Here is a 27,579-nt window from a genome sequence, read left to right on the forward strand (position 1 = left end):
AGGAGAGAAAAAACTGGAGGAGAAAGAAAGAGTATCTAGGACAAGTTAACAATGGAGCACTGGAGTGAAGTCTGTCTTCTGCTTTCAGCTTTATTAGGTTCTTGTTCTTCTTGAGAGTAAGTTGTTTAACTTTTCTTGGGTTCCCTTGTGTGTGGTTCCTTTCAATACGCACTTCATTACTTAAGGTAATTTGAGTCTTTTCCCTGCAATTAAAAGAGCCTAACTAAAAGAGCATTTTAGAACATTTATTCCAACAGCAGTGAAGAGAATGAACTGGAGGGCATGACAAGAGACAGAAGACAGAAGGCAGAAAGACCACTCAGCATTACAGAAGCCCAACAAACATATATTTTGAGTTAAAACAAGGTAGAAGCAACAAAATGTAATAAGGAATGACCTGAAACTCATGAGGGAAAATGTACAAGACTTAGTGACAAACTGGATGTTGGCAGTGAAGTACAGAGTGAAGTGGAGGGCAATTCCCAGGTTCCTGAAGGTTTCATGAGGAAAAAGTGGTGTCATTAATTAAGACAGGAAATCGGGAGGAAGAAAAAATGTTGTTGCAGTTTCTGTCTCTCAGCTCTCTCCCCACTGTTTTGGGGGGAAAAGAGGCAGGAAAAGTTTTGTTTCCTAAATGTTTGGATTTAAGTGTTTGTGAAATGTGAATCAAAGTGGTGATGTCCATTAGGCGGTGCTTTTACAGCGGTCTAGAGCAAAGGCAAGCACTCTAGACAGCAGTTCTAGATTTAGGGATCAATACATTAAGTCAATATCGTGTTTTTTAAAATGTTTGAAAAGTCTGAAAAGTCTTTGACTAATATTTATTTCAAACTGATAATATAACTAAAAATCATTCCAACTAAAAACCTTAATATTCTTGGAAAACCATATTTTCAAACCTCCTACACTTCTCTGCAATTATTAAATATTCAATAAACTTCCATGTAGTATAATCCAAATGATTAGGAAAGATGAGGTTTACATCGTTAACTCCTATTGAGGTACTTTTTAAAAACACTGGCCAGGCACAGTGGCTCAAGTCTGTAATCCCAGCACTTTGGGAGGCCGAGGTGGATGGATCACCTGAGGTTGGGAGTTCAAGACCAGCCTGACAAAGATGGAGAAACCCTATCTCTACTAAAAATACAAAATTAGCCAGGCATAGTGGCGCATGCCTGTAATCTCAGCTACTCAGGAGGCTGAGGGAGGAGAATTGCTTGAACCTGGGAGGCGGAGGTTGTGTCATTGCACTCCAGCCTGGGCAATAAGACTCCGTCTCAAAAAAAAAGAAAAAAGAAAATAAAGAAATCTAAGTTTATCCAATTTCCACCAGGAACTATATACTACTAAAATAACTAAGGGAAAATAACTGTTAAAAATTCATATATTAGATGGTGAATCTCACTGTTAATGCTTAAACTAGAGTAAGATTTTAAGGGACTTAATCATCTAATTTAAACATTCAACTCTATCTATAATTTAAATGTTAGGTTTCCATCCTAAAACCTTTTCTCTTCCCATCTGTATGATTTTGCCTCCAAAATCCATTAGTATCAACCCAGAACCCGATACTGAGCTTCAGCCACAAATCCAACTGCCTAATGGCCATCTACATCTGACAGAACTATAGTCACCCAAACTGAGCATGTCACAAATTAACCCCTCTATCCCTCCTCGACAAAATAAAAATAAAATCCCACTCCTTCATGGGATTCCCCACCTCAGTGAAAGGCACAAGCCAGAAACCTAGATTTTAACCTCTATGCAACTTCTCTGCAACCCCAAATATAATAAAATCACCAAATCAACTCCCAATACCCAAGTTCAGATCCAGTCTCACCATTTTCCTGTATTACCCTAATATTCCTGCCTTTAGCCTTATTCTACTTTTCAATTCACCCTCTTCACTGCAGCCAGAATGACTGGTTTAAAATGCAAATCTGACTATTCTAGTCCCCTGCTGTAAAATCCTTCAATAATTTATTTGATATATGTTATAATCATCATCACAGCTAATCACAGTGTAAGCTCAGAGGTTCAACGAGAAATTTAGTTACGTCATTTTTGTAGGTTCAACATAAAAGAATCATCAGGAATTTTGTTCAAATCACAAAATTATTTAAACATACATAACCGCAGAAACATTTAAAAGAAAAAGCATGCAGCATTGTTGGTAAAAGCAAAACACCGAAAATAACCTCCAATCCACAAAAACAGAATACTATCCAGCCAGTAACTGAAGCACTTCCATATGTATTGTTAGTGAATGATCTCTAGGATGTAGTATTAAGTGAAAAAACAGGCTATGTTTAGAGTGTAAAGTATGCAACCATTTGTGTATAGTGTCTTAAAAATACAAATGTATAGGTTCATATATTCTGGAAATATCACAGAAAGGATACACATGAAGCTGGAAATAGCGGTTGCCCCTAAAGAGGGAAAATGGGTGGCAAGAGAATGAAGGAGGAAGAGAAACTTTTTACCACATTACTCTTCTGAAACTTTTGACTTTTACGTCTAGTTACTATCTGTAATTTTAATGTGATTTTCTCCTCCTGTTACACACATAATAAAAAATTTTAAAGTATGACTACAAAGACCTCTTTACATTTCATCCTTATACCAATATTAAAATCATATACTGATCTTTTGATGCAACATTACATTTCCTTCTTGACAGCTCAGGAGCTCAACTTCAACAAACATTTTATTCAACATTTTACTACTATTGAGAAGGCTGTTGTTGGTAATGACCTCAGTGAACACTGCATGATTTCTGTACTTGCTTCTTGGAGAAACAAGACAGCAACACTAGGCAGCAGAAGTTTTTTATTAAACTGACATTGAAGTATTCAGGGATTAAGGAAAGCTACAAATCTTATTTTTCTAGCAAATCCAAAAAAAACGAAAAACAGTTCCAGTATCTATCGCAATCGACAAGGAGGTAAAGTAATACTACAAGAAGACATAGTTATATTCCCTAGTGTAACGTGATTTAATCCTTACAGAGGCCCCTAAACCGTCAGAGCTGGACAACCTCACACGTTCTACATAACAGACAAGACGAGGCGCAGGCTCTGTGACCTTATAATGGCACACGCACAACCGGCCCCATGCTTCCAAAACTCTTTACTCTGCCTCCCGCTTTTTCAACCCAAACCCTCCCAACATGGGTCTCGGTCGGTCCCCTAAAGCCAGACTGGCGGTAATACACTAGGTTAAGCAAATATTCCCTCAGGATTTCATGGCAAAGCCCTTTCGACCAAAGAAAGGATCGCGACTGAGGAGAAAGATAACAAGGTTTGCTTGAGGAGAGGTCTGTGAGAGAGGGTACCGTCGGGGGTGGGAGAGAGGCCAAAGTCTGCGACGGTATCTAGAGGGGCTGACATCACTTCTACTGGGAGTAAGAGCACCATGACAGCGACTATCTGAAAGCCGTGATGGCTAGGGTTAGCGCCAGTCGGCTTGGCGATGAGCGAGCTGGGAGGGGGTCCACTAAGAAGGGAAGGACGAGGGGCAGCTGGGGGACGCCACGGGTTAGGGGGCGGTCGGGACTCTAAGGAACTGTGATCAGGTCAGCCCAAGGGAGGATGTAACGGAGTCTTGGAGCTCCATTATGAGTCCTAAGGGACTCTGAAGGGTTCTTTCTAATGGGGTCTGCTGGGTTGCGGGAACCGTGAAAGAATCTCCGGGGAGGCTCGAGGACCGGAATGGTGCCTGGCCAATGGAAGATACGGGGGGTGGGGTCTACTGGGGATCCCGGGTCCTGTTCGGGTGTTTGGGAGGCTCGGCGCAGACCCGCTCGCGGGGCGTCTCCGCTGGGGCGGGGCGGGGCGGCCCGACCAGAGCGAAAGAGCGAGGCTGAGACGTGGGCCGGGACGGGTTGTAGGGCCGCTGGGCGCTTGGGCGGGTCTTACCTCAGGCTCCGCCGCGGTGGCCACCACAGCCCCCTCCTCTTCGGCGGAAGCTGCCTCCCACCTTCGACCCCAGGGTCGGGCCGGAGATGGCAGCAGACGCCAAGGCCACCGAGGGTCGGACGGTTCCGGTAGGGTGGGCCCAGCCGCCTCAGGGTCCGGGCGAGCGGCCGCTGCGCATCCCCCGCCCTGTCAGAGAGACTCCGCCCGGCCTGGGCAGGCACATCCCCCGCCGCACCCCGCCCAGAAAGCACGCGTTGGACCGCCGCCTCAACCGCTGCGGCCGCCTCTGCCGGTGCAGCTACTGCCTCCGCCGCCGCCTCTCGTGGTCCTGGCTGTCCCGTACTCTCTCAACAGCCACAGACAACCACCGCCGCGTCCCTTGTCCGCTTCGGCCCGCGCGTCCCCGACCCCGCGCACACGGCCCCGCCCCGCGCGACTCCTCGTCTGCAGGCGAGCAGGCGCGCGCGCACTTACCTCCCACGCCCCCTACTGCCAGCCCGGGTCGGCCCCGCCCGGTCCCGCCCCCGCAAGTGACGCCATCGAAGAGTACAGCCTGCGCTTGCGCGGACACGCCCCATTTCCTACGCTCCAGGCGGCCCCGCCCAAATTTTTCTTCCTCACCTTACGGCAGAGCGGGAAACTCAGCCTTAGAATCTCCCTCTACTGGAGAGGGATGTCGCAAGGTTGGGAACGAAAACTCTGGGTTTGCGACCGTAGGTGTCGCTTTCCGGCTAACACCAAGGTGCCTGAAGGCTGACTGGGGTGGTGAGGCCCGAGGCAGGTAAGAAGCCTCCTCCCCACTTCGGTTTGTCTCAGTTTGTCCCGGCAGTGGATCGCTTTCCTGCCCACTCAGACTCTGGCGTATCTGTGCCCCCTCCCGATTCTGTACCTGGATTCTCAGCGCCGTCGGTTACAGCCCCCGCCCCTTTTCAAACACTCACGCCTTCTCCGCTCTCCCCCGCCTCCATTGTCCCCGCCCCGACCTCCGTTTCCAAGTCTTCGTTTCCATTCATTCCTCAGACTTTTTCACTGAGTGGTTTCTATGCCTTGGGTTCCAGAATGTCCGAAGCGAATAAAATAAGCCTCAGCTTTTTGCAGTGCTGTTATGTAGGAGACCATAAGAGATTCTGCAGTTGTAGTACAATAAAGTGATAATAGAGAAAAATGCACGGGATGCTGTCTGCGCACAGAAGAGGGGTCCCTGATTGTGTAGTAGGAGAACATGAGGAAGACCTTTCCGGGGTGACTTTTGGATCATTTTTAGAGGACTGTGTTAAAAGACTATTAATCAGTACCTGGTCAAAGAAATAGGAGGTAAAAGCAGAGAGAGTAACGGGTGCAAAAGGATGTAACAGTGGTGGTCTGAAAGGGTCAAAAGAGAAGTAGAATAAGCCTGATGGAAACCACATTGGTGTAGACTTCCCTTTAAAAAAGCATCGTTAAAAAGTGAAAGAAAGGAACGAGAATATGGCCCTCAGAAAAGTTTTCTGTATAGGTAGAAGACTCAGAACCAAGAAGTGGACTATTCGACGGTGAGGGAATTTGTAAGATCAAGAGCACTAGTGGAACGCAACCTTGTATGTGCATTTGAATCACCTGGGAAACTTTTTGTTAAAACCAATACTGTTGCCCCACTCTAGACTAATTAAATTCTGGGTTGTGCCAGGTGTCAGTACTGTTAATAAGATCCACGGGTGACTCTAATGCTAAAGATTGAGACCCACTAAACTAGAGAGAAGGAAGTTGAGGGAGTTAGCTCTGTAACATTAAAATGGAGGTCATTTAGCTACAGAGATGCTTGGAAATTGAATGAGAAACCTGAGCGGCATTATGTTTTGAATTAACTGGTCTGGAAAATGGGAGAAGGAGCCACTCTTGTCTTTCCCTTCAGCACTGTTTATTCCTCAGTGTTTATCAGATCCAGCTTAGTTACTTGTCTCTTTCCCTTTCATCCAGAATTGGTCAGCTGTTGTCTCTAGCCTTACAACTCAACAGCCATCCCCACTTCTGTCCCCAAAATGATCAGAGCTAAGCCAGTTTGAGATGCAAAGACCAACATTCAGAGCTAAGCCAATGTATGAGATGCAAAGACTAACCTCCACTCCCCTAGAGATTACTACATACAGTTCCTTGCCAATTTAGGATCTTTTTCTGTTATTAATCATTCAAGTTAGGAATGACATGTAAAGATATTTAAAATACAGCTCTATTGGGATCGAAAATTACCATATTAGGGAAAATAGGCCTTTTAAACAAAGAATTCACTTGGCAGGCAGAGAAGCTGTATGAGGTAAAGACCAAGACAGTGTATAGCTGCTGTCTATTAACTAGAGTTAATCCAAAAACCTGTCTATCTGCCCCCAGGTAAGAGCGAGTTATTGTTGTGTAGTATGGCTAGAGCATAGTATGGAAAGTAGAGGTGGGGCAGAGATGAAGATGATAAAGTGGGTGTGAACAGATTATGAGGAGTCTTGAATTCCATGCTGAAGAGTTTAAATTATAAAATACTATAAGCAATGAATAAGTATGAAAAAGGTTCTTAACCTCTTTACCCAGTGGACCTCTTTGGCAGTCCAGCTGATAGACTCAGTCTCAGAAAAATGTTCTTAAATGTATAAAATAAAATGCATAGTAATATAAAGGAAACTTATTTTTTAAGTTTTTAAAATATTTAAAGAAATGTGTGATATATATGCACTTTATGAATTAAATAAAATATAGAAACAGGTCTAATTATGTAATTTCTAAGCAGTAATGACTATAAATTATGTTTTGAAATGCCTGCAGCAACTTTAATGTGATGTGAAAATAACAGATTTCCATTGGTAACAAAGATATAGGGAGTGCTAATACTGTAGTTTATGGTCCACACTTATTGAAGAAAATGCTAAATTTCAACTACTAAGTATTGAAAACAAAAATGCAATTTTGTTCCCAGTCTAAGTTCACAGAACCCTGATATTCTAGCCACATCCTGATCTATAGATTCTAAGTTTAAAAATATATCAGTATAATGAATTTAAGCAAGAGCATGACATCAAATCTGTGTTTCAGAAAGATGATGAATCAGTGTTCACTTCCCAACCTGTCTGCTGGGACGGGAAGCTGGCTGTTTTCTTTTCTTCCTCCTCTATCTCTGGGGCAGCAACCAGTACTATCCCACTGTTTCCTAATAACCAGGGCCTGCAGAGGGACTGATCTTGTGGAAGTATATGTCTGTAAGAGCAATGCCAGAAAATAAATCAGGAAAGAAAGATTGAGGCTATTTTTGTAGAAATCATTGAATGCCAGGCTGTAATTTGTAGTTTATTTGGTAGACAATGGAGGGTTGTTAAAATTTTTGAAGTAGAATAATGTGATTAGAGTTCTGTTTGAAAATCTGGAATAATGTGTAGGTTAGATTATCAAAAGAGAAGATAGAAATGAAGAGACTAGACCAATTTTTTAAAAATGGACTCTTGGGCCAGGTACAGTGGCTCACACCTGTAATCCCAGCACTTGGGGAGGCTAAAGCAGGGAGATCACTTGAGTCCAGGAGTTCAAGACCAGCCTGGGCAACAAAGTGAGACCCTGTCTCTACCAAAAAAAAAAAAAAAAGAAAGAAAGAAAAGAAAATTAGCCAGACGTAGTGGTGCATGCCTGTGGTCCTAGCTACATGGGAGACTGAAGCAGGAAGATTACATGAGCCCAGGAGGTCAAGGGTGCAGTGTCCATGCCACTTCACTCCAACCTGAATGACAGACAAGAGCCTGTGTCAAAAAAAAAAATTTCGAAGTGATCTCTAGAGAGTCTGCTAAATTGCTTTATTTCTGCAATGTGTTGACCAGTCTAGAGTAATATACATAGGACTAAATTGCATACTTTTCAACAGGAATATATACCCCAGTCTGGGAGTCAGTTGACATTTTATGTGGTCAAGAGGCTAGCCCAGCCTTTTGTATTATAAATGATATTGTTAGTACTTCTAATAAAGCGATGGCCTTACCACATGTATGAGTTCACAGATCTTGAGTCCTACATTTCTGACTTTTAAAAGTCAGAACTCCTTTCTCTTTGCCAATCCCTTAAACTTCTTGGGTAGGAAAGAAGTTTAGTTTAAACACATTAGCAAAGAATGGAAAGTCCTTAAGGCCCAGGCAACCCATCTCCTTTGAAACTGATCAATACTAGATTATAAAAATTTACTACTCAAATCCAGCTAGTACCCAAATTATATACTCTTTAAACATATTCTAAAAAATTGAATTTGGGGCCGGGCACTGTGGCTCACACCTGTAATCCTAGCACTCTGGGAGGCCAAAGTGGGTGGATCACCTGAGGTCAGGAGTTCAAGACCAGCCTGGCCTTCATGGTGAAACCCCATCTTAAAAAAACAAAAATAAAAAAACTGAATTTCGGGTTCAGGTATTACTGATCCAAATGAGTCCTGTAAAATTAACTTCCAGAACCAGGTTCTCAGAGAGGCCACCATTACCACCTTCCATATTAGGGAAAACAGGCCATTTAAACAAAGAATTCATTGGCAGGCAGAGAAGCTGTATGAGGTAAAGACCAAGATGATACATGCCTAGCCTATATTGACTCTCCGTCCATCAGATAATTGGAGGCCATTGGGGTGGTGACATGGAAAATCAAGTTTATGCAGAACTTGAGGTTCAGCTATCTGATACATTTTGGGGGAAGAGAAGGAGTGGGTCTATCTAAAAGCAGAAATAATACTTTTATGAGGCTTAAGAATTTTTATTACTTAAAAACAGAAAATTTCTGAAAGTTCCTTTCTCTGGCTTCCAATTAAATGGCTTACTCTTCCATAACCACCTTATAAAAGCACTAGATCATTGTCTTGATTTTCAGAAACAGAAAATTTCTGAAAGTTTCTTTCTCTGGCTTCCAATTAAATGGCTTACTCTTCCATAACCACCTTATAAAAGCACTAGATCATTGTCTTGATTTTCAGAAACAGAAAATTTCTGAAAGTTTCTTTCTCTGGCTTCCAATTAAATGGCTTACTCTTCCATAATCACCTTATAAAAGCACTAGATCATTGTCTTGATCCCAAAAACTTTGTCCCAACTATAGTTACTATTTTGAGCATCTGTATTACTGTTTGAAAACCTTAGGCTTGCTTTCTCTGATGGCCAATGAATAAAATTCTCAAAGTGGTGTGATTCATTACTTCATTCATTGATTAGATATTTATTGAACCCCTACTATGTGCCAGGCACATTTTTGAAATCCACTAATTAGCAATTTGTAATGATAATTTATCTCTTAACTATCTATGAAAAAAATAACTTGACAGGATTTGAAATCCTCAGGACAAATGAGATTAAAAGATCATCACTTTTTTATGTTCTTTCAAATAGTGTGTTTGCATATAGCTGCTGTGTGTTGACCACAGTGATTATCTGTGAAACAAAGTAAATTATGGCTTTAGCTTGACCACTCCTTATCAGACATTGGTACCACATGTACTAAAATAAAGTTCTGTCCACACCTTTATAAAATATTATCTTACTCAGACATGATGGCCTTTCCACACCTGGCCCTCACTCATAGTCATTTCAAAGTTTATGATTATGTAAAGTCATTTCTCAGAAAATTTCAAGCAAAACAAAGTCACTACAAGAAAAACTTGGTATGCACCAGGTGTATATTGATGACAAAAACCGTGACACAATTACAAATGGAACTCTTGAGGTAGAAATGGTAAACTAGGAATAAAATTGTTTTCTTTTCTTTTCTTCTTCTTTTTTTCTTTTGAGACAGAGTTTGGTTCTGTCGCCCAGGATGGAGTGCAGTGCCGCAATCTCGGCTCACTGCAACCTCTACCTCCCGGGTTCAAGTGATTCTCCTGCCTCAGCCTTCTGAGTAACTGGGATTACAGGCACATGCCACCACGCCCAGCTAAGTTTTGTATTTTTAGTAGAGACGAGGTTTCACCATGTTGGTCGGGCTGATCTCTAGAACTCCTGACCTCATGATCCACCCACCTCAGCCTCCCAAAGTGCTGGGATTATAGGCATGATGCCCGGCTGGAATAAAATTATTTTCATGGTCAATGACATCTTAGCCATTGATTGCTGTGCCTAGTTACAGAGCAGTAAATGGAGAGCCTTGGTGTTAGAAGAAATCCTAAAAAGTCACCTGTTTTATCTCCTTGGCCTAAGACAGGATAAAGTGGAATTTACAGCAATAGAGTTATCAAGCATTATCATCACACCAAGTGGATTTTAGACTCTGAGAGCTGAATTTTGTCTGTGAAATATTGATGTTACAGGAATGTTGTTTATATTAATAATTCATTTATAAAATTGAGAATATTTCTTACATTTATAACAGTGTTGTGTTTTCCTGAGTTTTTCAAGATATATTTCACTTCTGTATTTTGCTCACTCAGGAAAACTATTTATTTATTTTTTTCTTTTTCTTTTTTCTTTTTCTTCTTTTTTTCTTTTTCCTTTTTGTTTTTTTATTGGGGAACTATTTATTAAAACTCTAGTTTGTCAGGCACTGAAGATAGAAAGATAAGTAAAATCTAATCTGTGTACTCTAGAGGGTTATATAATAGATCGTGATGGTCATTCTTACGTGTCATGTTGTACAGATCTCCAGATGGCTTAGGCTTAGTATTAAAAGGAAATGTTTAATTGGGGGGAAATTGAAACCCCAGAAAAAGCCATGAACTTCCTTCCTGAAAATATTTCTGCCATTAAAAGCACATTTGGTCTTGGATGTGATTCTTTTTGTGAAAGTGCAAGTTGAATCAGACATTAGAAGTTGGATATAATGTTCTAATGTTACTAAACATAAAATTATTTTTAAATATTTGTATTTGAACATTTATGGAAAAGAGATTAGACTTACCTGTTTTATCCAGAGAACAGAAGACTCAGAAATTGAAAAAAAATGGAAATATTTTATGTCATTGTAAGAGTGGGAACTGGTATATCTTTTCTTCCTCTTCAATATGGAAATCACTGTATTTGCTAATTATGTGTTCATAATTAAAAGAAAAGGGGAAAAAGTAAAGCAGACAGTATCCAAAGGTAGAAGGAAAAAGTAAGAAGGTATTAATCCTCTTTCTTAAAATGGTACTTACACTTTTGATGGATATCGTTCTTGATTATTTTTGTGTATATTTTTATCATATACAGATGTTTATATCAAAGCATGAACATTTTTCTATGTCAATAAATTTATATCAACAATGTTATATTTAATGGCTGAAAATTATTCCATCATATGGAAACCCTGTTATTTAATTTCCCAGTCCTTTTTAGAATTCCACGTTGTTTGCAGTTTTTCTGTTACAGATACTCCCTTGATGATTATTTTGTTGAATTTTTGCATACATACATCATTAATGTTTCCCTTAAGATAAATTGCTGAAAGTATGATGCCTACATATATACATTTCTTAAGAATTCAAATATAATGGCAAATTTCCCTTGAAAAAGCTTGCACATATGACACTCCTATCAAAATGAGGCATCATTTACTCATTTCCCATAATCTCAACAATGCTGGTTATTATTAGTTTTCTTCATCTTTGCTAACTTGAGAGGTAAAAAATGAAATTTTATTTTAACATGTATTTATTTGATTACTACCGTGATGTCCAGTGTCTTTTCATGTGTTTATTGACCAGCAGTATAAGTGTATTAACTAATATTTTCTGACAATATTTTTGTTTAACTTTTTAACATTTAAATTTGTATTCTATCTAAAATATAATTTGATATAAGGTATGAGATAAAACTCTTTACTTTTTTGGTTTTTGAGATGGAATCTCACTCTGTCACCCAGGCTGGAGTGCAGTGGCGTGACCTCAGCTCACTGCAGCCTCCGCTTCCCAGGTTCAAGCAATTCTCCTGCCTCAGCCTCCCGAGTAGCTAGGACTACTGGTACTACAGGCCCATGCCACCACACCCAGCTAATTTTTTGTATTTTTAGTAGAGATAGGATTTCACCATGTTAGCCAGGATGGTCTTAATCTGCTGACCTCATGATCTACCCACCTCGGCCTCCCAAAGTGCTGGGATTACAGGTGTGAGCTACCACACCCAGCCAACTCTTTACTTTTTTAATCAAATAATTAACAAAAGTGTGCCAATGCAACTTATTAAAAACTCCAGCAAGCATATCCCGTACTGTAATACACAGATAATAAAGTACTGACAGATATTCCTCCAAAAAAAGAGCATTTCATGGTCAAATAAGTTTGGGAAAGGATAATACCAAAATAGTTAAACTTTTTTATAGCCAAACTTTCATTAGCTTCTAGTGTGTTTGTGTGCATTAGGAGTTAGTATTTCCTAATTTAATTAACCATGTAATATTTTTCTCTTTCTTTTTTTTTTTCTTTTGAAATGGAATCTCACTCTGTCACCCAGGCTGAAGTGCAGTGCCGTGATCTCAGCTCACTGCAACCTCTGCCTCCCAGGTTCTCCTGCCTCAGCCTCCTGAGTAACTGGGATTACTGGGGCACAGCACCACTCTAAACTTGTTTTTGTATTTTTAGTAGAGACAGGGTTTCGCCATATTGGTCAGGCTGGTCTCGAACTCCTGACCTCAGGTTATCTGCCTGCCTCAGCCTCCCACAGTGCTAGGATTACAGGTGTGAGTTTTTTTTTAACCATGTAATCTGACTTCATAGGTACTTCAGGAAGTACCTGTGAAAGCCTATGGAACTGGCCGAGCGTGGTGGCTCACGCCTGTATTCCAGGCACTTTGGAGGCCAAGGCGGGTGGATCACCTGAGGTCGGGAGTTCAAGACCAGCCTGACCAACATGGTGAAACCCCGTCTTAAAAAAAAAAAAAAACAAAAAGCAAGCCTATGGAACTGAGCTGTCTAGTATACTAGCATAAGCCACATATGGCTATTTAAATTTTAGTTAATTAAAATTACTCAGTTTTTTTAGTCACACTGACCATATTTCAAGAACTCAATAGCCACATGGAGCTAGTGGCTACTGTATTGAACATTTTGCAGATAAAGAAAATTTCCAAGCCAGACATCGTGGCTCTCACCTGTAATCCCAGCACTTTGGGAGGCCTAGGTGGGTGGATCACAACCTTAGGAGTTCCAGAACAGCCTGGCCAAGATGGTGAAACCCTGTCTCTACTAAACAACTACATAGATTAGCCGGGCGCTGTGGCAGGTGCCTGTAATCCCAGCCTCTTGGGAGGCTGAGGCAGGAGAATTACTTGAACCCAGGCAGCAGAGGTTGCATTGAGTCAAGATAGCGCCACTATACTCCAGCCTGGGTGACAGAGTTAGACTCCGTCTCAAAAAAAAAAAAGAAAGAAAGAAAGAAAGAAATTTCCGTCGTAAGAAGCCCTATTGGACAGCATGCTATAGGAACATAATGTTCAGTGGAACACACTGAAAACACTGGAATAATCCATAATTTCTCCTGTTGATTTGTCAGGCAGACATGTTTACTACTATACTACAAGAAAGACTCTCTTTGATTAGTAATGACTCCACCATATTTAAAACTTCTAATCTACATATGAATTTTTTTTTATTGTTCTGTTGATTTATCTATTTCTGCTCCAGTACCACACAGCTAGTTTTAAGTCAGGCTCCTGCACCTTTCTCCCTGAGAGCAGAAATGAATTCTTGCATGGAGTAGGAAATTAGATTGGAAGTGATAGTAAAGGCCCTTTCACTTCCCAGACTCTGTAAATATAAACATTTCTCTGCAGAACTTGATTTATATTATGTTCAGCTGTATACTCAATTATTTATTCATTTTTTCTGCAGTTATTTACTGAGTACCTGCCTGGCAAGCACTATTTTAGGCCCTACGGTTAAAATGGCAAACAAGGCAGACAAGGCCCCTTGTCCTATTTTCATAGAGCTTAACATTCTTGTTTTGGAGAGGGAAAGAGAAGCAGCAGGGGGAGGAAAACAGAATATGAACCAATAAACAAATAAAAAACGATCACATAGTCATCCGTGTTATTCAAGGAACTGAAATTAAAGTGATAGTAACTGGTGGCCTTTTTATTTTGGCTGTTCTGAGACATCTGTGACTTAGTGGCATTTAAACTAAGATCTGTCCAACAGAAGGAGCTAACTACTAGAAGGTCTAGGCACAGTTAGTTCCCCACCCTCGAGGGAAAAAGCTTGGTGTGTTTGAGAAATAAAAAGAAAGTCTTGGTGGCTGGAGCTTAGTAGGCAAGCAGGGAAATAATAGAAGATGAGGTTGGAGAAATAGGTGGAGCCACATTTTCATGTAGAGTTTTGTAAACTAGGGTAGGGAATTTTCATTTTTTTCTGAGTATGATAGTGAGCTACTAGAGAGTGCTAAGCAGGGCACAGACCTGACCTAATTTAAATTTTTAAACAATGATTTTGATGGTTATGTGGAGAATTTATTGGCAGGGTCAGTAGTGGAAATAGGAGACCTGTTAGGCTATGGCAAGAAAGAAATTGATGGGCCGGGCACGGTGGCTCGTGCCTATAATCCCAGCACTTTGGGAGGCTGAGGCAGGTGGATCACGGGTTCAAGAGATCGAAACCATCCTGGTCAACATGCTGAAACCCCATCTCTACTAAAAATACAAAAAAATTAGCTGGGCATGGTGGTGCGCACCTGTAGTCCCAGCTACTCGGAAGGTTGAGGCAGGAGAATTGTTTGAATCCAGGAGGCGGAGGTTGCGCTGAGCCAAGATGGCGCCATTGCGCTCCAGCCTGGGTAACAAGAGCGAAACTGTCGGGCATGGTGGCTCACGCCTGTAATCCTAGCACTTTGGGAGGCTGAGGTGGGTGGATCACCTAAGGTCAGGAGTTCAAGACCAGCCTGGCCATCAGGATGAAACCCCATCTTTAAAAAAAAAAAAGAAAGAAAAAAGAAAGAAGGAAAGAAATTGATTTGACTAAGGTGATAGTAGTGAAGATGGAAAGATTTGGACAGATTTAGAACATTTGGGCTATAGAATCAACAGCACTTCTTATCAATTGAATGTGAGGTGTGAAGATAGTAGAAAACTCTGCGACGAGCCTGGGCAACATAGTGAGACCCTGTCTACAAAAAAAAAATTTTTTTTTTAATTAGCCAGGCATGGTGGTATGCACCTATATAGTCCTAGCTACTTGGGAGGCCAAGGTGGGAGGATCGCTTGAGCCCATCAGTTAAAGGCTGCATCAAGCTATGTTTGCACCACTGGACTGCATCCTGGGCAACAGAGTGAGACCTTGTCTCTCAAAAATAAAAAAAGAAACTCTTGGATGATGTATTCCATTATAGAGTAACCAGGTTCAATTTTCAGTCTGATTATGGCGGGCAAAATTGGGATGTATAAGACACCAATAAATATATTTTGACCAAATGAATAAATTTACTGTAATAAATGTTTCTCTCCTGTACACATTTAAGCTGCTAAAGCATAAGCACATGCTCATTCCTTTAATATTAGGGAATCTGGTTCCTAAGAATTTGAGGTTTATGTCACAAACACATCAGCTATGAATAGTAAGTAGACCATTCCACTGAAGTATTTCAAGCCAACAGAGTAGACTGAATGAAACAGAAAAATTTGCCTGCCACAGTTGCAAAAGTTCTGTAAGAATCTCATATTATTTTTAAATTTCATGTGGATTTTGCATTTTATGCCCATGTTTATGTTAAAATATTTTAAGTTACTGATTTAAATGTTTTAAGTCAATAATTAAGTTGTTTAGCTCTTTCCCCTAAAATTGGTCAAATTGAAGTTCTAGGATGATGCCTTGTGATTAACCTGTGTTTATTTCTTGGACTTTGTTTGTTGCTATCTGCTGGCACATGGGCATGTGTCCGTTTAGAGAAGCATAGATGCATCTCCGAGCATTTGTAGTTTGGTATAACTTGAAGCAGTAGTGAAACGGAGTGAGGAGGGCAATTGCATTTAGAAACAACTGACTTGTATAATCTGCACTTACTTCGTAATGTTTTAAAAAACATACCTGAATAAGGCTATTTCTCTCTCTCTCTTTGTTTTTTTAAGGAACTCTTAGTGAATAACTAGAAAAAAATGAGTAAAGGTCACAATTCTGGAATAGTATGTTTTCAGTAAAACAGATTTGTCAGGAGTACGACTTACTTCAATAGCCAACAGGCATATTTTCCCAGAAGTTTTGAGAATTGCTGTATCTCATATAAAATCCTTAATTTAAGACTCTAATATATATTTTAATCCCATAAAAGATATACTTGTACATCTATAAAATAGACAATTATTGTTAATATCCATTGTAAATTAGTATTTTTAAGCATTTCCATTAATTAAAAATCCAGATTGAGTCCAGGTGAGGTAGCTCATGCCTATAATGCCTAGCACTTTGGGAGGCCTAGACAGAGGATCATTGGAGCCCAGGAGTTGGAGACCAGACTGGGCAGCATAATGAGACCTCATCTCTACAATTTTTTTTTATTATTTTTTTGAGACGGAGCTTCACTCTTGTTGCTGGCTGGAGTGCAGTGGTGCTATCTTGACTCAGTGTAGCCTCTGCCTCCTGGGTTCAAGCGATTCTCCTGCCTCAGCCTGCCAAGTAGCTGGGATTATAGGCATGCGCCACCACGCCCGGCTAATTTTGTATTTTTTTTTTTTTTTTAGTAGATACGGGGTTTCACCATGTTGGTCAGGCTGCTCTCAAACTCCTGACCTCAGGTGATCCGCCTGCTTCAACCTCCCGAAGTGCTGGGATTACAGGCATGAGCAGCTTCGCCTGGCCATTTTTTTTTTTTTTTTAATTAGCCAGGCATGGTGGCAGGCACCTGTGGTTCCAGCTACTCAGGAGGCTAAGGCAGGAGGATCACCTGAGCCCAGAAAGTCCAGGCTGCAGTGAGTCATGATTACACCACTGTACTCCATCCTGGGTGACAGACAGTGAGACCTTGTTTCCAAAAAAAATCCAGATTGAAACAGCAGTAATACCACCAGTTAAAAGTTAGTTAATCTGGCCAGGTGTGGTGGCTCACACCTATAATCCCAGTACTTTGGGAGGCCAAGGCAGATGGATCACCTGAGGTCAGGAGTTCGAGACCAGCCTGGCCAACATGGTGAAACCCTGTCTCTACTAAAAAATACAAAAAAATTAGCCAAGCATGGTGGCAGATGCCTGTAATTCCAGCTACTCGGGAGGCTGTGGTAGGAAAATTACTTGAACCTGGCAGCAGAGGTTACAGTGAGCTGAGATCATGCCATTGCACTCCAGTCTGGGCAAAAAGAGCAAAACTCCGTCTCAGAAAAAAAAAAAAGTGAGCCAGGCACGTTGGCTTACGCCTGTAATCCCAGCACTTTGGGAGGCCAAGGCAGGCAGATTGCCTGAGCTCAGGAGTTCGAGACCAGCCTGGGCAACACAGTTAAACCCCATCTCGACTTAAAATACAAAAAATTAGGTGTGGCAGCGTGCACCTGTAGTCCCAGCTACTTGGGATGCTGAGGCAGGAGAATTGCAAGAACCCGGGAGGCGGAGGTTGCAATGAGCCGAGATTGTGCCACTGCACTCAGCCTGGGTAACAGAGCGAGACTCCGTCTCAAAAAAAAAAAAAAAAAAAAGAAAAAGTTAGTTAATCTACCTGGAAATTGCCTTTAAGATAGTTTAATAAATATCCCCAGTACTTTATTAGAACTTTAAATGCTCTTAAAATTAATTCAACCTGGAAATTTACAACAGATTACGTAACAGTGATCTAGAACAGGGATTGGCAAACTTTTTCTCTAAAAGGCCAAATAGTAAATATTTTAGGCTTTGCAGACTACTCTGTTCTTAGAGTGCAAAAGTAGCCATAAACAGCATGTGAACAAATGAACATGACTTTGTCCAATAAAACTTTATTTACAAAAACAGGCAATGGGCCACATTTGGCCTGCAAGCTGTAATTTACTGATCTTTGGACTAGAAAACTAGAATTTTTTAGGATTTTTATAAACAGGATGACAATTTAAAAATTGTCAGAGATGACAGCTTAGAATAATAGAATGTAGAGCTAGTGAAAACTTTTAGAAATCAGAATAACTTAGAAATATCTTAAAAATACAGATGCCCAGATCCTACCCGAGGTGTATGCTCTTTAAAATCCCCACAGATAGGCAGGCATGGTGGTGCATGCCTGTTGTCCCAGCTACTCAGGAGGCTCAGGCAGGAGGATGGCTTGAGCCCAAGAGTTCAAGGATGCAGTGAGCTATAATCACACCACTGCATTCCAGTCTGGGTGACAGAGCAAGACCTCATCTCTTAAAATAATTTTTTTTTAATCCCATAGATGATTCTCATGTGCTTCCCTGGCTAGAACCACTGTTTATCTGGTCCATACCCCTCAGTTTACAGATGATGAAGCTGAAACCCAGAGGTTAAGTGACTTTTCCAGAGTCAAACAACTCGTTAATTGTAGCTCTGAACTGAATCCCAGGTCTGATTCCCAAGCTAATGCTTTTTCTACTGAACCATCAGCTTCTTCCTTTGTATCAGCAGGCCATCACAATGGTCCCTATTGAATTGTGAATTTTCCTTTTAAGTTGGTTTTTATTACTTTTTATTTAATCACCTTGCTTTTTATAACAAATATTCAAGTAATATGCATTTTAAGGATTTTAAGATTAATATGAAGAAGTAATCTATTAAAATTAAACCTTAGTTAAGGAAGTGTACTACACTTATAAATTCAGTATTAGCTTCATATAGTTACAGAGTTGGAAGATATAATAAACTAACCCCTGTAATCACAGGGTTTGTGTATACTGACAACACATTAACATCATTGCTTCACTCAGATTGAGAAAACAATTTTCCCTGGAGTTAGCATTTACTTTCCTTATGCCAAAGATAAAGCACAAGAGCAGAGTCATGCCATGGCTAGTTCCATCTTTGATGACTTTGTGGCTTTATATAAAGAGACAAGTGCTTTATTTCAAGAAATCTTTGGGGTCCATTATTGCCACCCCAGTTTAGGAACAGGGAAAGAAACTAACTTGTTTTGAGAGCCTACTGTATATCAGACAACATGCTGAGTCTTTTTACTCATGTTTTTAATTCGTGTAACAACCTGTGACCATGTTATTATTAACTCATCTTATAGATGAGGAAGATGAGGCCCAGAAAGAGGATGAATAACTTGCCCAGGGTCACTTAAACAGTAAGTGGCAAAGTCAGAGCCTAGACCTAAGACTTCCTAGCCCCAAAACATAGCACTATCGTATGTTTGGTAAGATTTTACAAATGGAACTATGAGGAGGTCATTGTCTCCCCAGTTCACTCACCTTCCTGGCTGTTCTAGTCTTGCTTACCATTCACCAAGACTAAGTACACAGATCTTTTAACTCTGAACACAACAGTAGCAACAAAGGAAAACAGGCAAAGCACAAAACCAAAGAATAAGGATGTTACAGAGAATACAAAAATCTTAAGTGGCCTTTTTTCTTTTTTCCCCTAACCTGTATTTTCTGACTCTCCTTTAAAAAAATGCTTCATTCATCTAGCAGACATTTATTACACTTCAGATATGCCATGTCCAGTGTTCATTACATAGAAAAAAAATTCCTAAATAATTATAGATGGCTCTTGGTTTTTTGCTAGGTCCCCTTCCGTCTCCTTTTCTCCTACCCCATTAATAATGTTATTATCATCCTCCTATTCACCCCAACTGAAATCCTCAGACCATTTCTTATTTTTTTTTTTTTTTCCTGAGGAGTCTTGCTCTATTACCCAGGCTGGAGGGCAGTGTTGCAATCTCGGCTCACTGCAACCTCCACCTCCTGTCCTCATAATTCTTTTTTATCCACCCTCCTCTGATCACTTATAGAGTCTTATTGATTCTCTGTCTACAATATCAATTCCTCTGCATTTCTCCTGCTTTACCTCATTACCTCCTACCTTTATTGCAATAAAAATTGCAAGTTGGGCTGGGCGCAGTGGCTCATGCCTGTAATCCCAGCACTTTGAGAGGCTGAAGCAGGTGGATCACCTGAGGTCAGGAGTTTGAGACCAGCCTGGCCAATATAGAGAAACCTTGTCTCTACTAAAAATAGAAAAATCAGCCAGGGTGGCAGGCACCAGTAATCCCAGCTACTCAGGAGGCTGAGACAGGAGAATAGCTTGAACCCGGGAGGCAGAGGTTGCAGTGAGCTGAGATCATGCCACTGCACTCCAGCCTGGGCAATAGAGTGAGACTCCACCTCAAAAGAAAAAATCTAATTGATCTCTGCTTTCAATTTTTTCTCTTACCAATTAGTTCTCTATATTAAGGCTGAATTATTTTCTTCCCAAAGCATTGACCTGGTCATTAACGGCTTCCCACTTCCTCAGTATAAATTTCGGACTCCTTCACTGGAACTCAGTCTGTCACCCCTTAGCTTCTAAGAATCCTCTAATCCTTGCCTGCACCCCTACTACTCCCACTTTATTCTAGCCACACAGGACTATTCAGGATTCTCTCCACATATGAAATCACTTTCCTTGCTTCTCTGTCTTCCCCATGCATCCAACTCCACCTGCCCTTCAAAAGCGCACTTTTATGCCACTTTCCTCAAAGGCATGCCTGATCTGAGCACTCATTCCTTTTCACCCTGTTAGCCAGGAATTATTATCCTCTCTTGTGAATTCCCATACATTCTGTTGGTGCCTCTTCCAGATTTCTTATCTCATTGACTACAAGCCACCATATACATCTTTGTATATCCCACAGCACCTAATATTAAGTGCTCAGTAGGTATTTATTAACTGAAAGAATTGTATATGCAGTATGTGTTCATTATGATAAAATAGGCTTAAGCTCAGTAAGGGTAGAAACTATCTCATTCTCACTCTGTAATACTAGCCCCTGGCACAAAGGAGAACACTCAGTAAACATTTGTTAAATAAAATATATCACAGTTATCAGTCATTGGGATATAAATTTCCTGATGCCTTAATAGATATCTAGAAATACTTAATTTTTTGTTTATTTGTTTTTGGGGTTCTTTTTAAGAGGGCATCTTACTCTGTCACCCAGGTTGGAGTGCAGTGGTGCTATCTAGGCTCACTGCAACCTCTGCCTCCCGAATTCAAGCATTTCTTGTGCCTCAGTCTCCGTAGCAGCTGGGACTACAGGCACCACCACCATGCTCGCTAATTTTTTATATTTTAGTAGAGATAGGGTTTCACCATGTTGCCTGGGCTGGTCTCAAACTCCTGAACTCAGGCAGTCTGCCTGCTTCAGCCTTATGTCATATTTTTAAATTCTACTTATGTATGTTTCTTTATTTTATATCGACAGATACCACATGATAAAGATCATGTATTCATATTCTCACTTTAAGCTGGGCATAGTGGCTCACACCAGTAATCCCAGCCTTTTGTGGGGCAGAGGCAGTAGGATCACTTGAGCTCAGGAGCCTGGGCAAGAGAGTGAGACTCTGTCTCTACAAAAATTTAAAATTTAGCCAGACATGGTGGTATGCACCTGCAGTCCTAGCTACTCTGGAGGCAGAACTAGGAAACGGGCTTGAACCTAGGAGTTTGAGGCTGCACTGAGCTATGATTATGCCACTGTGCTCCAGCCTGAGCAATAGACTAAGACCCTGTCTTTAAGATAAAAATAAAAAATATTGCCCTTTGGCCCAAAACACCATCTTCCAGTAATTAGCCAAAATGACTAACACAAAGGGAAAGAAGAGAGGCATCCAATATATGTTCTCTAGGCCTTGTAGAAAACATGGAGTTGTCCTTTGGCCACATACATGTGAAGCTTTAAGAAATGTGATATTGTAGACATCAAGGGAGTGGTACTGTTCAAAAAGGAATACCCCACAGTGTGACCATGGCAAAACTGGAAGAGTTTACAGTGATACCCAGCATGCTGTTGGCATTGTTGTAAACAAACAAGGGCAGGATTCTTGCCAAGAGAATTATTGTGCTTATCAAGTGCATTAAGCACTCTAAGAACAGAGATTGCTTCCTGAACCGCATGAAGGAAAATGATAAGAAAAAGAAGGAAGCCCAAGAGAAAGGTGCCTGGGTTCACCTGAAGCGCCAGCCTGCTCCACCCAGAGAAGCACACTTTGTGAGAACCAATGGGAAGGAGCCTGGGCTACTGAATTCATGACATAGTAGGTGTTTTTTGTTTTTTTTTTTAAAAAAAGCCCTCTAGACTATAAAAAAATATATATATATATATTCTCACTCTACAGAAAAGGAAAGTGAGAGTTAAGGAAATTTAGTAATTTATTTATGATCATACAGCCAGTGAGTAACAGAACTGAGTCTAAAATTCAAGTCTTCAAATGTGAAGTTTAGAGTTATTTTTCTTGGCCAAGGGTGTGTTTGGTTAAAGGCTAGTTGAGTTCTATTTGCATTAGAATTTTTGGAGTTAAACTCCCGGCCTGTGGACACTCCCTTCAAGGTGAGAGATGACTTACTATTGAGGCAATCTTCCTGTAGGCTTCTTTCCCTAGTTGGGTTGGCGTTGAAGAGTGGTATGATTTCAACAGGCAGTGCAGAGAGTAGGTCTTCGGGTATTTGCCAAGCTATATGACCTGGCACTAACAACTATGCAGTGTTTATTGAAGACATGGGAGAGAGATGCTCTAGCCAGGGAGTCATTCCGCCTTCATAATCATAAACTCTTACATCATGTCACATCCACAAGCTGATTACCTAGCCTCTGCCAAATTGCTTTCACTTGATTATCTATGCCCATTTGCCATCAGGCTAGATATTAAATATTATAGGAGACAATCCTATCTAACTTGCATCTGTTGTAAGGATATTGTGAGACACTATTTGTTACGATGCACCATGTCTTTTATGAAAATCTCTTGAGAAAAAACTATCAGACCATAATCCAAAGAATTATTTTACCTCTCCTGAGCAATTGCTTTGTTTTTATCTTATGGACATTGTGAATGTTTAACTTAACTCTGGTTAGCTGCCAAAAAGCTTAGGGCCAAATTTGTGGCCCACCCATAACAAATGTGCTCTATGCTTCATTAACTTCATTCTTGGCTCCAGTTTATGTCTCTCCTCTAGTTATTCTTTTTTCTTAAGAAAATCCTAATTCATGCCATCTTATTATATATATTTTTTTCTTTTTTCTTATAAGCAGCCTTATGTTGTTTCTGAAGCAGTCAGATTATGACATACTATGTCTTCATAAAACTGTGTTGGATACCTCTTTTTTTTTTTTTTTTTTTGAGACGGAGTTTCGCTCTTGTTACCCAGGCTGGAGTGCAATGGCGCGATCTCTGCTCACCGCAACCTCCGCCTCCTGGGTTCAGGCAATTCTCCTGCCTCAGCCTCCTGAGTAGCTGGGATTACAGGCACACGCCACCGTGTCCAGCTAATTCTTTTTTGTATTTTTAGTAGAGACGGGGTTTCACCATGTTGACCAGGATGGTCTCGATCTCTTGACCTCGTGATCCACCCGCCTCGGCCTCCCAAAGTGCTGGGATTACAGGTGTGAGCCACCACGCCCGGCAGATACCTCTGACTTCATTTACTTTAGCTGTTTTTCTTGAGGGATGTATTGATTTTTCATATAGATTTTTGCAGTGTCTCGTTACATGAAAATGGTTATATCATGAAACTATTGCTTAATAGTGCAGTCAAGTGGTAAAATAACTGGTCTAATGGCCAGAATTGATTAAATTGCCAAGCTGTATGACCTGGCTCTCACAACTATGCAGTGTTTATTGAAGATATGGGAAAGAGCTGTTGTAGCCAGGTAACACTCATTCCGCCTTTATAATTATAAACTCTTACATCAAGTCACATCAACAAGCTGATTACCTAGCCTCTGCCAAATCACTTTCACTTGATTGATCTATGCCCATGTTATAGATCAATCTATTCTATGTCTAGATGTCATAACTCTAGTCTTGTCTTTTTACAGCATTATTACTGTTTTCTTATAATATGCTTTGTTTCGCAGTCTCAATCTGTATGCGACAGTTTATTGCTGTGTGATTTTCAGAAATAGTGCCATGCTGCCAGGTCAGTGCATAACAGTTAACTCTCTGTTAACTCTCTTAGGCTCACATATTCTGCACCCATCAGAGTTGTCTCACTTTGGGTGGTTACAAGCATATTAATCTCATTACACAACTTGTCTCTTAAGTTAGTCATCCTGTTATTTAGATAAGATAATGTGAATGGATATTTGTTTTCAAACCTCATCTCCTTTGATTGGTTTGGAGCTCTATCTGGATTTTCTGTTTATTTTACTAATATCATCTAATTGATAAATATTATTTGTACAACTTTTTAAACTTTTGGTACTTTCAAGTAAAATTATTTGGCCTTCTCTACAACTCTCTATGGTATGTAAGATGGATATATGCCTTTTTTAGAGATGACATATAAAATCTTTTAATCATTTTGTATGCCACCTGTAAAAAAGGCATACACTTGTTTGCAAAAACAAGGACAAAGTCATTTAAATGATGGCTCAAAATGATACCACCAAATCAGTGGTAAAACTAGGGCTAGACCCAGGTTTCCAGAATCTTATCCCATGCTACCTTTAAAAAGAAGTCAAAAGAAGTCCTAGCTTATATTGTAAATGTTACATCATCTTGCTCATACCCCTCGAGGCTAAAGCTCTGAAACAGGCAAACCCATGTTATATCACTCATGCTCATGGCAGAGTAGAATCAGGAATGAATTTCTTTTGTAGTAGTCTCATGATTTTCTGTTTTTAAAATTACAGTTCCTTTTAACTAAAACCCTAATCAGTATCACATTTCATTATGGAAGGAGGAAGCAATATTTTATCTTATCTTTTGAAAATTAATGTTGAAATGGAAACTATTTCCCTTGGTAATTAGTAATTTTTTTCTTTAGATTTTTTGAATTCATCTTTAATATAAAAATAATTTGTGCTCACTGCAACCTCCACCTCCTGGGAAAAATAATAATAATAATAATTGTTATCATTATGCATATTCATTAAAGAGCCAAATAATATAGTTAATGCTATGGTGTTTGGTACAACATTAGCTTTAATTTTAACCAATCTCTGCACTTCAAGAGGATATTTAAAATTCATGCTTACTGTGTACATGGCAAATTTCCTGTTTTCATTCTGTTTACATGAAGCACATAAGCTGGAATTTCTTACAGTTACAGTTGACCCTTGAACAACTGTAACTGTAAGAAATTACAGGGGCTAGGAGTGCCAACCCCCTAGGCAGTCAAAAATCTAGGTATAACTTTTTTTTTTTTTTTTTTAAGACGAGGTTTCACCATGTTGGTCAGGCTGGTCTTGAACTCCCGACCTCAGGTGATCCTCCCGCCTTGGCCTCCAAAGTGCTTGGATTACAGGCGTGAGCCACTACGCCCAGCCTAACTTTTTTTTTTTTTTAAATAGAGTCTTGCTCTGTCACCCAGGCTGGAGTACAGTAGTACAATCTCAGCTCACTACAACCTCCACCTCCCAGGTTTAAGCATTCTCCCACCTCAGCCTCTCGAGTAGCTGAGATTACAGGCATGCCCCACCACACCTGGTTGATTTTTGTATTTTTAGTAGAGACAGGGTTTCACCATGTTGGCCAGGCTGGTCTCAAACTCTTGACCTCAGTGATCCATCCACCTTGGCCTCCCAAGTGCTGGGATTTCCGGCATGAACCACCACACCCAGCCTAGGTGTAAGTTCTGACTCCCTAAAAACTTAACTATTAGTAGCCTACTGTTGACCAGAAGCCTTACCAATAACGTAGTCAATAAACGCATGTTTTGTGAAAGGTATTATATACTGCATTCTTACAATAAAGTAAGCTACGGAAAAAATCTTATTAAGAAAATCATAAAGAAAAGAAAATATATTGACTATTCATTAAGTGGAAATGGATCATCATAAAGGTCTACATCCTCCTCATCTTCATGTTGAGTAGGCTGAAGAGCAGAAGGAGGAGGAGCAATTGGTCTTGCTGTCTCAGGGGTGGCAGAGATGGAAGAATATCCATGTTTAAGTAGATCTGCACAAATCAAACCCACGTTGTCCAAGGGTCAACTATGTATTTCTTTACCACAACCATATAAAAGTAGTTACTATTTTCCAGCCCCATTTTACAGCCAGGTATTATATTAGACAGTAATATTGTCTTCTGCCTCTCCTTCAGCTTCTGGAATTTCTGAGCAGCCCTGGTCAGTAAAAGATGGACCCTGTAGTCTTGAGTTACATGGACAGTCTACTGCGGCAATCAGATGTCTTACTATTGGATCCGCCAAGCTGGCTCAATGACTGTATTATTGGATTTGCCTTTGAGTACTTTGCCAACAGTCAGTTTCATGACTGCTCTGATCATGTCAGTTTCATTAGTCCTGAAGTCACTCAGTTCATCAAGTGCACTAGCAATCCAGCAGAGATCGCCATGTTTCTTGAACCACTGGACCTCCCCCACAAGAGAGTTGTATTTTTAGCCATCAATGATAACTCCAACCAGGCAGCTGGAGGAACCCACTGGAGTTTATTGGTCTACCTCCAAGATAAAAATAGCTTTTTTCATTATGATTCCCATAGCAGAAGCAACTCAATTCATGCAAAGCAGGTGGCAGAGAAACTGGAGGCTTTCTTAGGCAGAAAAGAAAACAAACTGGCCTTTGTGGAAGAGAAAGCCCCTGCCCAACAAAATAGCTATGACTGTGGGATGTATGTGATATGTAACACTGAGGCCTTGTGTCAGAACTTCTTTAGGCAACAGACAGAATCACTGCTGCAGCTACTCACCCCTGCTTACATCACGAAGAAGAGGGGAGAATGGAAAGATCTCATTGCCACACTTGCTAAAAAGTAGCTATCGAAGTATATTTGCGACTTTTGAAGGCTCCTCTTTCTGCCCTTCCCCATTGTTGGATGGCTGCAATCTCAGTGCCTGAGGGAAGATGCCTGGTAGAGGAAAGTTTAATACTCTTTTTCCTGAAAGAATATATCCTGTGTTATCCCCATGGAAAGTTTCACTTTAACCCTGACTTGAGAGCAATATGTTCTGTGAAAATATCTTGAAATTGTACACCAAAACCTTACAACCAACTTATTTGAACATTTATTACACATGAGGTTCAAGTAAGACTTTTCTTATTGGTATAAAATTAATATCCTTTGGTCTCCCGTATCCACATTGGCTTATTCTGGAGGAAAAGCAGTGATCTGTAAAACAAATCAAGAATATGTCAAATCTAGAAGAATGCAAGGAAGAAAACTAAAAACAGAACCAAAAACTTGTTGCACAGCCTACATAATTAAGAGATCAACTGGCTGGAAGCAGATCAAGGCCTAACTTCATTCAAGATCTAAATATTATGAGACTCAGCTATTCAATTTTATGTGATAATCTTGTCCATTCACCACGCACAGGCTTTCCAGCTATCTGCATAACGTTTGCAAATATTTGATAAAGATTATGTTAGCCCATCTTCCTCCATCTGATTCCTGGAATGCTTGAAGAAAGGGGAAATCTTGAGTAACTTCATTAAAATTAATGTCTGTGGTGGACCTCTCAGTTTGCTCATGATTGGGTAGACTTGCTACTCTGGATTAATAACTGCTTTTCTCTGCCTTGACTATTAGCCATGCGCATACTTCTTTCTTATATCCAAAGTTCTTTGGTTCTAAAATTCATATAACTCAAGGTTACCTGTTATTTCAGGTAAATGTCCTTGCTTTCTGATAGCTATGGGTTTTGCTCTCTATCCTTA

The 27,579-nt window shown here is 40.3% G+C and overlaps 2 protein-coding genes across 11 annotated transcripts in view; one reads left to right on the forward strand and one right to left on the reverse strand.

The window, feature by feature from the left end:
* The window catches only part of MYO9A (myosin IXA), a 290,323-nt gene extending 286,327 nt beyond the window's left edge, over positions 1–3,996 (reverse strand). For all 10 annotated transcript variants that reach the window (XM_064382198.1, XM_064382203.1, XM_064382199.1 and 7 more), the window contains exon 1: positions 3,918–3,996. The gene's annotated coding sequence lies outside the window, so the exon portion shown is untranslated. The remainder of the gene's footprint in view (positions 1–3,917) is intronic.
* A 622-nt stretch (positions 3,997–4,618) lies between these two features.
* Positions 4,619–27,376, forward strand: SENP8 (SUMO peptidase family member, NEDD8 specific). The gene is made up of 2 exons (XM_012451300.3): positions 4,619–4,698; positions 26,004–27,376. Exon 2 carries the CDS (start codon positions 26,040–26,042, stop codon positions 26,676–26,678), a length of 639 nt encoding a protein of 212 aa, XP_012306723.1. The 5' UTR covers positions 4,619–4,698; positions 26,004–26,039; the 3' UTR covers positions 26,679–27,376.
* The last annotated feature ends 203 nt before the right edge of the window (positions 27,377–27,579 follow it).

This window comes from Aotus nancymaae, unplaced genomic scaffold (genome assembly GCF_030222135.1).
Source record: "Aotus nancymaae isolate 86718 unplaced genomic scaffold, 86718_ANA_hifiasm-v0.15.2.pri h1tg000003l, whole genome shotgun sequence".
NCBI lineage: Eukaryota > Metazoa > Chordata > Mammalia > Primates > Aotidae > Aotus > Aotus nancymaae.